At 41.7% G+C, this 12,361-nt stretch overlaps 1 protein-coding gene and 3 non-coding genes across 4 annotated transcripts in view; all 4 read right to left on the bottom strand.

Moving 5' to 3' along the window:
• The window catches only part of LOC124615771 (lysosomal acid glucosylceramidase-like), a 240,052-nt gene that overhangs the window by 153,945 nt on the left and 73,746 nt on the right, over positions 1-12,361 (bottom strand). The window contains exon 3 of the mRNA XM_047143870.1: positions 5,640-5,843. Coding sequence (XP_046999826.1) covers positions 5,640-5,843 — 204 coding nt within the window. The remainder of the gene's footprint in view (positions 1-5,639; positions 5,844-12,361) is intronic.
• Positions 10,771-10,845, bottom strand: Trnas-cga. Its single transcript has one exon. It is a non-coding gene; the product is annotated as a tRNA-Ser (tRNA).
• On the bottom strand, positions 11,072-11,146 carry Trnas-cga. The gene has a single exon. It is a non-coding gene; the product is annotated as a tRNA-Ser (tRNA).
• Trnas-cga lies at positions 11,373-11,447 on the bottom strand. Its single transcript has one exon. It is a non-coding gene; the product is annotated as a tRNA-Ser (tRNA).

Here is a 12,361-nt window from a genome sequence, read left to right as displayed (position 1 = left end):
CAGATACTGTATTGCAGACAAAATTGAGTAAAGATTCGTTGTATTTTACGATGTTTCTGGAAATAAAACTACTGAAGGTTTGTCAAACATTATAGCAGTATTGAAAGAATGGAATGTGGAAAGAAAAGTGGTTAGTCAAACATATGATGGCGCTTCAGTAATGGCGGGCAGAGAAAAAGAGGATTACAACAATTGGTGAAGCAGTTCTGTCCCTATGCGCTGTTTATTCATTGTTACGCACACCAACTGAATTTGGTACCGTTACATGCCTCCAAAATCATACGACAAGTACGCATGTTTGTAAGTGATTTTACTGCATTCCATTCGTTTTTCAGCAAATCATCAAAACGAACTGTATTGCTAACTGAGAAAGAATTTAAACTGCCACATGCAAGCAACACTCGCTGGAACTTTCATTCCAGGGCAGTTTCAATAATATCTAGTCATTTCTCAGAGCTATATAGTGTTTTTAATTATACAATTGATGATACAATCTCCATTCCTTCCGAACTAACTATGCAAACGTAGAAGAGATGTGGCTCAAATTCAAAGATATAGTAGCAACAGCAATTGAGAGATTCATACCTCATAAACTGGTAAGAGATGAAACTGATCCCCCATGGTACACTGTTGCAGAGGCAACGGAAAAAGCATGCGAAGTTCAGAAGAACGCGAAATCCCGAAGATTGGCTAAAATTTACACACGCGCAAAATTTGGCACCGACTTCAATGCGAGATGCCTTTAATATGTTCCAGAACGAAACATTGTGTTGAAATCTGGCAGAAAATCCTAAGAAATTCTGGTCATATGTAAAGTACACAAGCAGCAAGACGCAGTCAATACCTTCGCTGCGCAGTGCCGATGGTACTGTTACCGACGACTGTGCCGCTAAAGCGGAGTTATTGAACGCAGTTTTCCGAAATTCCTTCACCAGGGAAGACGAATGGAATATTCCAGAATTTGAAACACAAACAGCTGCTAGCATGAGTTTCTTAGAAGTAGATACCTTAGGGGTTGTGAAGCAACTCATATCGCTTGATACAGGCAAGTCTTCAGGTCCAGATTGTATACCGATTAGGTTCCTTTCAGATTATGCTGATACAATAGCTCCCTACGTAGCAATCATGTACAACCGCTTGCTCACCGACAGATCTGTACCTACAGATTGGAAAATTGCGCAGGTCGCACCAGTGTTTAAGAAGGGTAGTAGGAGTAATCCATCGAACTACAGACCTATATCATTGACATGGGTTTGCAGTAGGGTTTTGGAGCATATACTCTATTCAAACATTATGAATCACCTCGAAGGGAAAGATCTATTGATACGTAATCAGCATGGTTTCAGAAAACATCGTTCTTGTGCAACGCAGCTAGCTCTTTATTCGCACGAAGTAATGGCCGCTATCGACAGGGGATCTCAGGTTGATTCCGTATTCCTGGATTTCCGCAAAGCTTTTGACAGCGACTTCTAATCGAGCTGTGGGCCTATGGGGTATCGTCTCAATTGTGCGACTGGATTCATGGTCTCCTGTCAGGGAGGTTGCAGTTCGTAGTAATAGACGGCAAATCATCGAGTAAAACTGAAGTGATATCAGGTGTTCCCCAGGGAAGCGTCCTGGGACCTCTGCTGTTCCTGATCTATATAAATGACGTGGGTGACAATCTGAGCAGTTCTCTTAGGTTGTTCGCAGATGATGCTGTAATTTACCGTCTAGTAAGGTCATCCGAAGACCAGTATCAGTTGCAAAGCGATTTAGAAAAGATTGCTGTATGGTGTGGCAGGTGGCAGTTGACGCTAAATAATGAAAAGTGTGAGGTGATCCACATGAGTTCCAAAAGAAATCCGTTGGAATTCGATTACTCGATAAATAGTACAATTCTCAAGGCTGTCAATTCAACTAAGTACCTGGGTGTTAAAATCACGAACAACTTCAGTTGGAAAGAGCACATAGATAATATTGTGGGGAAGGCGAGCCAAAGGTTGCGTTTCATTGGCAGGACACATAGAAGATGCAACAAGTCCACTAAAGAGACAGCTTACACTACACTCGTTCGTCATCTGTTAGAATATTGCTGTGCGGTGTGGGATCCTTACCAGGTGGGATTGACGGAGGACATCGAAAGGGTGAAAAAAGGCAGCTCGTTTTGTATTATCACATAATAGGGGAGAGAGTGTGGCAGAGATGATATGCGAGTTGGGATGGAAGTCATTAAAGCAAAGACCTATTTCGTTGCGGCGAGATCTATTTACGAAATTTCAGTCACCAACTTTCTCTTCTGAATGCGAAAATATTTTGTTGAGCCAAACCTACATAGGTAGGAATGATCATCAAAATAAAATAAGGGAAATCAGAGCTAGAACAGAAAGGTTTAGGTGTTCGTTTTTCCCGCGCACTGTTCAGGAGTGGAATGGTAGAGAGATAGTATGATTGTGGTTCGATGAACCCTCTGCCAAGCACTTAAATGTGAATTGCAGAGTAGTCATGTAGATGTAGATACAGACTCTCAGCGGGGCCCAGAATCTTTCAGCTGTGCTGTAGGAATGAAACGACGGATGGATGATCCTACAGCCCGGTCCACACGCAACGATCTGTCTGCGCAGACATCGGCGCAGATGTCTGTACATGCAAAAGATCGCTGCAAATGTGGTGTGTTCACACGACACAAACCCCAATCTACTACTCGCCCGCCATCTGTCGGTGCAGAAAAGAAATATCAGTGGCAAGCGACTACCTGTAAACGTCAAAAATTTAATTAAGTTATTTTGAAATATAGAAATGGAGGAAGTTCTGTTGTGGTCTGTGTTCGCAACTTGTGTTGCAAAAAACATTCAGACCAACAGCAGGAAACAGAGAAAGCGGTCAAAATGGTGTAGACAGTGGCTGCTAAAGTGAAAGCAGTTTTCTCACGTAAATTTACTGCGAGAGTTGCAGGGCGAACCTAATGACTGGTGAAATTATTTGCGGATGGATGTCGAAACTTATAATTATCTCTTAAAGCTTGTTGTTGTCGTTGTGGTCTTCAGTCCTGAGACTGGTTTGATGCAGCTCTCCACGCTACTCTATCCTGTGCAAGCTTTTTCATCTCCCAGTACGTACTGCAATCTACATCCCTCTGAATCTGCTTAGTGTATTCATCCCTTGGTCTCCCTCTACGTCCGCAGCTCGTGGTCGTGCGGTAGCGTTCTCGCTTCCCACGCCCGGGTTCGATTCCCAGTGGGGTCAGGGATTTTCTCTGCCTCGTGATGACTGGGTGTTGTGTGATGTCCTTAGGTTAGTTAGGTTTAAGTAGTTCTAAGTTCTGGGGGGCTGATGACCATAGCTGTTAAGTCCCATAGTGCTCAGAGCCATTTGAACCATTTGAATCTCCCTCTTCGATTTTTACCCTCCATGCTGCCCTCCAATACTAAATTGGTGATCCCCTGATGCCTCAGAACATGTCCTACTATCCGATCCCTTCTTCTGGTCAAGTTGTGCCACAAACTCCTCTTCTCCCCAATCCTATTCAATACCTCCTCATTAGTTATGTGATCTACCCATGTACTCTTCAGCATTCTTCTGTAGCACCACATTTCGAAAGCTTCTATTCTCTTCTTGTCCAAACTAGTTATCGTCCATGTTTCACTTCCATACATGGCTACACTCCATACATATACTTTGAGAAACGACTTCCTGACACTTAAATCTATACTCGATGTTAACAAATTTCTATTCTTCAGAAACGCTTTCCTAGCCATTGCCAGTCTACATTTTATATCCTCTCTATTTCGACCATCATCAGTTATTTTGCTCCCCAAATAGCAAAACTCCTTTGCTACTTTAAGTGTCTCATTTTCTAATCTAATTCTCTCAGCATCACCCGACTTAATTCGACTACATTCCATTATCCTCGTTTTGCTTTTGTTGATGTTCATCTCATATCCTTGTAACCCCTCATATTATGAGAAAAAATACTTGTATAGAGAAGGGCAATTTCTCCTCACGAACGGCTGGCGGGAACATTAAGATTCCTAGCATCAGGAAGGAGCTACAACGATTTGGAATTTTCAACTGCAATATCGAAACAAGAGTTGAGTGAAATAATACCCGCAATTTTTCAATTAGAGCATTGTATGCTGTTGTCTTTTTGTCTCAGTCACTATATTCTTTACTTTAATTTTCCACAAACATGGCTGGTTTCTATATATTTCAATGAATTCACTTACAGACTCTCGAGAACACTGACGAATATCGGCCATTTTAATGCCCTGTGCGCACAAATACAAACACTAGACTGAGCAAACAGCTGTTTCGTGCCAGATTTGCGGCGATCTCCTGTCCACACGTTCCAACTTGTCTGCGCAGGTGTGGTTTCAACCCACAGATTTGAGAGGTGTCGTTCAAACCTCCAACTCCAACTTCCAGGTTTGCACACACCCCAGGTTGGTGCAAATCTTCTGTCCACACCCAACGATCTGTCTGCGCAGATGTCATGTGCGCAGACATTTGCGCAGACAGATCTTTGCTTGTGGACGGGCCTTACATTTGTCTAATTGCTTTGTTCCTACCGAGGGTGCTTTGTTTATGTTGTTCAATTCTTTAATGTTCTTCAGTCAAAATCTGTCAGTATAATTGCTTGCCACGACGAAATACGAACTGTTTTGAGAAACTTACGGCATTTAAGAACGGAAACATTCGTCGATGAATGCATTTAATGCAGTTTGTGTTTGAGTGGCAACTTATCATTTCGTGACAGTCAAAATACATCTCTCAGGCACTAACTTACGAGATACTGGATTTGCAAATTGTTCAGATGGAAAGAAGATTTCAAGATTTTTCCTAAATTCAGTTTGTGAATTTTTGAACGAAAAGTGTTTCCCGGACTACCAAAAAGAATTCCCAAAGTTGAAACTGCTTCAGTTATTAGGACAGAACCCTTTTTTTCAAACAAGAACAACTTGAAAATGCACTGTGTAACATATACGCTGATGTGAAAAGACACTTATCTCCAAGAATCCTCTTAACGTACATTGTAAACAATCATTTAGACTCTGTTTATGAAGAAACAACGAAGTTCCTGTGTTTGGTTTTGACCCTACCTGCAACTATAGCAAGCAGTGAACGAAGCACTAGTACTCTTAAACGAGTGAAGAATTATTTAAAGAATTCAATGTCCAACACCCGGCTGTCGTGTTTGAGCACGTTGGCAATAGAAAAGACTTTACTTGGAGAGCTATCCAGTGATCAGATCTTTGTAGACCGAGTTACAGACTCATTCGTGGAAAGAAAAGACAGGCGCATTGCACTTGTGTACAACAAAATATAAGTGCTTCATTTCTTGCTTCTGGAGTTCTACAAATCTGTCATCGTTTCTTGAACAAGTTAGTTATCATTATTATTATTATTATTATTATTAGTGGCGACGGTTATGGTGATAGCAGTAGTAGTAGTTGTTGTTGTTGTTTTATTTGATGCATTTTGTTTCATTTGTTTAAATTATTGTTTATTGTACTATTTTGTCTACCTTTAATAAATGTAGAGTCTCCCCAACCTTTACAACCATGCTACGCCACAGCTTTTCTGAAGGATATAGTACAGTGCGGTATATTATGCAGACCCTTGTAAAACTGATAAAGAAGTTCCTCCATGTATGTACTTACAAGAGGCACCTTTTGTTGGAGAAAAGGAACCAACACTCTTCTTAAAGCGGAGGCCATCTTTTGTTGATGTGTACAATAAATACTTTCCAGATGGAAAGTGTGTTACTGTTTCAAATTCATCACAGTATGTGGCATTGCAGACACATACAATACTGTCATATCCAAAGCTTTTAGGAATGCATTGTGAGTCAGCATTTACTGGCACTGGAACAATAACAAAATTTGTAAATTAAGATTAACACAGTTAGCTGAGATTAAATAATCATAGCATTGAATAATAAACACCTCAAAAACCATTTTCAAACAACTGATCATCTCCATATGTGTGTAAGCTTAGATTCAAAGGAGGCAGGGAATGAATGAATAAGTCTTATGAAATAAAAATAAAAAAACTTAATTGTGAAATAAAAACACATATATCCACTCCATGAGAAATGGTTCAAAACTGATGGCAGCAACTTCAGACGAATATCAGTCCTAGACATAATATACAAGCTGTTCTCAAAGCCCTGCTGCAACCCCCAAATGACTACCAACTTTGAGAATATTATGTGGGTTTCAGGAAAAGAAGATTTTGCTCAGAAAAAATCCTAAGCCTCAAAAACCTCATGGCAAACAAAAACTCAAGAGCAAAATCAAATGTTATCACTTTCATTGACTTTCAAAAAGCATACAACTCAATAGACTACAGATACCTGATCTCTATACTAAAAGAACTAAATCAGACAACAAAATCACAAACATAATCAGAGATTCCTTACCAGCACATACTCCAAAGTTAAATTCAAGGGTGAACACTCTGAACCTTTTGAGGAAAAACTACTGTATGGCAAGGAGATCCACTCTCCTCATTGCTATTTAACTGCACTATAGAGAAAGTACCCAGAGAGTGGAACATGAGGACCCAAACTGGAACCCAATGGTCAACCAAAAACCAAAGGCATCAAATTCAACTGTCTAACTTCTGCAAGTGATGTGGTCCTAATAGCCAAGTCCTTGGAAGAAGGGTGGAAAAACGGGGTGTGTCACAAAATCTCTTTTGAAAAGACCAGAAGAATGACAAACATAAAAAAGCCACTGAAACATTTTGCACTGTGAAAAAAAAGTCAGACATGAAAGAATTCAAGTGTGAGTACCTTGAAAAATGTATATGTGGAATGCTCTTCAGAAAAAGGCAATGGAATATAGAAGAAACAAAGTTGAACTGGCCTTCCAACTTGATAAAAACAAATATTACAAAAACTCCTTCTCATGGAATGTAAAAATAAGATAGAACAGCATGGTAATCAAACTGGGAACTGTACATGCAGCTAAAACACTATCCATCACCAACCATGACTCAGCTGAAAGACTTGAGACCATCCATTGTAATACATTTGTATACTCCATGATATGCTGCCCAGAGAGTAGTTGAGATGTTGCTGCTCAAGCCTGTCCCAGTATTGAATAGAGACCTTCCTTAACTCATTATGTGTGTGAGGAGAGTTTTTGTGATGACACAGACACACTGAAAGTTTCAATTAATGTTAAACATGTTCAGTTGGGTTAATGACAGCAAATTCCACATGCCACTTCATTTGATTAATTCTTGCCTCCAGGAGAGAGCAATGTGCTTCAGCATTACTGTCTTGAAAGATGAAACCTTCACTGATGTGTTAACTCTAGGGACAGACATTTGGTTGAGTGAACTCATTTGGATACTGCGCAATGCTCAAATTACCTTCAAAAGTGATGAAAACCATCCAATATCCGTACATGATGTTGTTGCTATTGTTGCTGTGGTCTTCATTTCAAAGTCTGATTTGATGCAGCTCTTTGTGCTATTCAGTCCTACTTTATCACTGCATAACTATTGCAACCTACATCCACCAAAACCATCTAACTGCAGTCTTTCTATACAATTTTTATCCCACTTACTTCCCTCCATTAGCAAATTTCCGATTCCCTGGCACCTTAATGTGTGTCCTAAGAACTGATCCCTTCCTTTAGTTAAGGTACACCATAAATATCTTTTCTCACTAGTTCAATTCAGTACCTCTTCAGTAATTATGTTATCTAACCAACTAAATATCTGTAGCACCATGTTTTAAAAGATTCCATTCTCTTCTTGCCTGAACTGATTACTGTGCATATTTCACTTCCATATAAGACTAGATGGTAGATAAAAATAAAAAAAACACTTTCTAATATTTAAATTTATATTTGTCATTAAAATACATAACTTTTTCAGAAATTATTTTCTCCATATTGCCAGTCTTCATTTTGTAACTTCTGTATTATGACCAAACATTTGATGTTGGTACCTACACAGCTAGGTGCATTTAACAGGTGGCCACAGGTTGCTAAATTTCTGAAGATGCTCAAAGCTGATGGAAAACTGGCAATAATGGAAATTATATATGACTTGTGGTTGCTCCACAATTTTGTGCCTGTAATCGTATGCCAGAGTACTGTGAGCTGACACAGCTTCTCATGTGAATGTGCTTGTTTTAAATTTCATCAGTGCTCTTTAGCTTCAACTCCTCTAATTCATATGTGTTTATCTATTTATCAGACACAGTTCCGTGGTTTATTAGCTGTGTAAAGCATAGAACTGCTGTTTGCATAATGCCTGGTGTTTGTTATATGTTTGAAGAGCCCCTTGTAATCCCTCAGTAGAGTGACAGTTTTCATTACAAAAGTAGCATATCAGAGTACTGTGAGTTGCCACAGCTGCTCGCAAGAAGATACTTATTTTAAATTTCATCGGTACTCTTCAGCTTTAACTTTTTTTTCATGTATGATTTTGACTTAACAGGGCACCTTTAGGAACTGTGATTGCTGTGTTCAGTTGCGAGCTGAGATGGTGAACCTTGGCCACTCACAGATCCAAGCAGTGATAGCTTCAGTCATGCAGCTTGCACTGAAGTTCACACGTCACCCGTGGTCAAGTGTGGAGCTCCAACATCAGTCACATAATGGGGCCCTTTAGGGATATGGCTGCCAAGAATGGGAAGGACATGGGTGTGAACTCTGTGTGCCTACTGGGTGGAGTAGTTCTGGATGTGGAGTGGGTGCTTCCATGTGCCATTAAGAGCACAGTGTGCAGCCAACTGCAGGTGCTGGCTTGTGTCAGTACTAACAATGTGTCACTTTGGATTGGGAGAGACTCTCTCTGTTCAGTGGCTAGCTGAAGTAGTAAAGATCGCCAGTCTTGCTTGTGAGACAAAGGTGGCATTCACCAACTGCGGCATCATTGACACAATCAACTGTGATCCTTTGGTACAGAGCCGAGTGGAGGACCTGAAGCAGTGGTTGTGTATGCTGCAGATTCCTCAACTTGCACCATATGATTGTGAGTTTCCAGGTTCTGCTAAATAGGTCAGGGTTCCACAACACACAGCAAGCAGCTACATGGGTAGCAGTGGTTGTGAGGTGGGGACTGCACAGTTTTTCAGGTTATGGGGTCTAGGGAAAGAGCTTCAGTTTCAAAGGGTGCAGAACGAACATTAACTGATGGATAAAAAGCAACACCAAAAAATAATTAATGTTGAGTAATGAAATTATGGGATTACATTTGTCCCAGTAACATATTTAATTAATTAATATAGCAAAATCACAAATTATTGTAAATGCAAGATAAGCCATTGCAAGTGTGAAATGCTGGTAAACTAATAACCAATGTAACCGCCTGAGTGTTGAGTGAAAGCATGCAAACATGCATGCATTGTGTGTTGTACAGGTGCCAGATGTCAGTTAGTGCGATGGAGGTACACGCCTGCAGCAGCTGGTTAGTCAATACAGGGACAGTTAATGTTCTCTCTGACTGATCCTGGGGTTGTTGTGTTATGATGTCCCATATGTGCTCAATTGGAGACAGATCTGGTGACCAAGCAGGCCATGACAACGTGTCAATATTCTGTATAGCACATTGGGTTACAACAGCGGTATGTGGGTGAGTTATCCTGTAGGAAAACACACCCTGGAATTCTGTTCATGACGCAGCACAACAGGTTGAATCACCAGACTGTTGTACAGATTTGGAGTCAGAGACCAAGGGATAACCACGAGAGTGCTGCTGCTGTCACACAAAATTGCACCCCCAACCACACCTCCAGGTGTAGACCCAGTGCATCTAGCACACAAAAAGGCCCTCAACTGGCTTTCTTGTAACCAACATATGGGCATCATGACACCAAGCCAGAACAGGCTTTCATCAGGAAACACAACAGAATTCCACACTGCCCTTCAATGAGTTCTTGTTTGATACCACTGAAATCATAAATGACAGTGGTTTGGGGTCAGTGGAATGTACACTGCAGGGCATCTAGCTTTGTGCTGTCCTTCAAGTAATCAAATTGTAACAATTTGTTGTGTCACTGAGGTGCCAACAGCTACTCAAATTGCTGCTGCAGATGCAGTACGATGTGCCAGAGCCATACGCTGAACACCTTGGTCTTCCGTCTTGGTACTGCCATGCGATTGTCTGGAGCCTGCACTTCTTGTGACTGTACATTCTCATGACTGACACTGATCACTGAAGGAACATCCAGCATCTTGTGGCCCTATTGCACAAACTGGTCTTTGTCACCTTACAGGCATTCTTGGCTAACATCAACCTACCACGTCCAATCTGTTGTAATAGGCTTACTTAATGCAGTGCCCATTATTCCAGTTCAGTGCCATTCCCAGTGTATTTGGAAGCCAAGGGTTTCTGGTGTACACTTCTCTTCTCGGAATGTGCTTATTCGGTGCAGTTCTAGCAGGGTGCAAAAAACTCTCTGTGAAAAGTATGTAGTTTGACGGTAGTGCCATGGTGTGTATTGTATGTGAGTGTTTCCTATATTATATTTATCAAGAATGACAATATGTGTGTTTTAATTCAACTGCCCACCCCTGTCCATGTGTCAATATTCACTGCACATGTAGAAATTACAACAGGTTATGGGCCAAGTGCACAGGTGTGGTGAGTTTATTTGAGTTCAATGAAAAAAGAACTCTAGGTACAAGAACAGACCAAGATGACATACCTAAATCCTACCTCAGCTGATGACAAAGAAAAGAATTCAGAATGATGGAACCATCTGTGAAGACTGATCGCCTGCACAGCAATAACTATTTTGCATGAAACTTCCTGGCAGATTAGAACTGTGTGCCCGACCGAGACTCGAACTCGGGACCTTTGCCTTTCGCGGGCAAATGCTCTACCAACTGAGCTACCGAAGCACGACTCACGCCCGGTACTCACAGCTTTACATCTGCCAGTACCTTGTCTCCTACCTTCCAAACTTTACAGAAGCTCTCCTGCGAACCTTGCAGAACTAGCACTCCTGAAAGAAAGGATATTGCGGAGACATGGCTTAGCCACAGCCTGGGTGATGTTTCCAGAATGAGATTTTCACTCTGCAGCGGAGTGTGCGCTCATATGAAACTTCCTGGCAGATTAAAACTGTGTGCCCGACCGAGACTCGAACTCGGGACCTTTGCCTTTCGCGGGCAAATGCTCTACCAACTGAGCTACCGAAGCACGACTCACGCCCGGTACTCACAGCTTTACATCTGCCAGTACCTCGTCTCCTACCTTCCAAACTTTACAGAAGCTCTCCTGCGAACCTTGCAGAACTAGCACTCCTGAAAGAAAGGATATTGCGGAGACATGGCTTAGCCACAGCCTGGGTGATGTTTCGAGAATGAGATTTTCACTCTGCAGCGGAGTGTGCGCTCATATGAAACTTCCTGGCAGATTAAAACTGTGTGCCCGACCGAGACTCGAACTCGGGACCTTTGCCTTTCGCGGGCAAATGCTCTACCAACTGAGCTACCGAAGCACGACTCACGCCCGGTACTCACAGCTTTACATCTGCCAGTACCTCGTCTCCTACCTTCCAAACTTTACAGAAGCTCTCCTGCGAACCTTGCAGAACTAGCACTCCTGAAAGAAAGGATATTGCGGAGACATGGCTTAGCCACAGCCTGGGTGATGTTTCGAGAATGAGATTTTCACTCTGCAGCGGAGTGTGCGCTCATATGAAACTTCCTGGCAGATTAAAACTGTGTGCCCGACCGAGACTCGAACTCGGGACCTTTGCCTTTAGCGGGCAAATGCTCTACCAACTGAGCTACCGAAGCACGACTCACGCCCGGTACTCACAGCTTTACATCTGCCAGTATTTTGCATGATCAGTTCTTGTTTGCTCTTTGATACAACATCATGAGGCATGGGATGCCATAGAACGCAGATCTGAAACACATTACAATCAGTTGGATGTAGAGAAAAAGAAGAAAAATGACAGAGCCTTGTCCATCATTCTAATGTTGTTTGAAGGCTGCTACCTAGAGATGATTGCCATTCTAAAACTAGCAAAGAAAGTGTGGGAGACATGGAAAAAATTCACTGTAAGAACCGCCTACTTAACACTATATCCAGGATGAGGGACTTAGTAAATATGAAGAAAGAAGGCGATATGACTATGGACGACTATGCAACAAAGATACTAGCTGCCAACAGATTACTGAAGCAAGTGGGCTTTACCTTTGAAGACAAAACAGTTGCAAGCTTCATGCTTCTACGACTGCCTCTGGAGAAGTATGAAGGCACCATTAGAAGTTTAGAAAGAGATGAATACAGACTGACCACAGACCTTGTCAGCAACAGACTACAATTAGAAGAGAAGCAGCTGGAACCAGATTCGAAGTCCACAAACAGCTGAGAAGAAGCCAAAGCATATGCAGCACAGGGTGGA

This window comes from Schistocerca americana, chromosome 5, assembly GCF_021461395.2.
Source record: "Schistocerca americana isolate TAMUIC-IGC-003095 chromosome 5, iqSchAmer2.1, whole genome shotgun sequence".
Classification (NCBI taxonomy): domain Eukaryota; kingdom Metazoa; phylum Arthropoda; class Insecta; order Orthoptera; family Acrididae; genus Schistocerca; species Schistocerca americana.
Note: the sequence above shows the minus strand (reverse complement) of the source record. Positions and strands in the feature narration are given on the sequence as shown.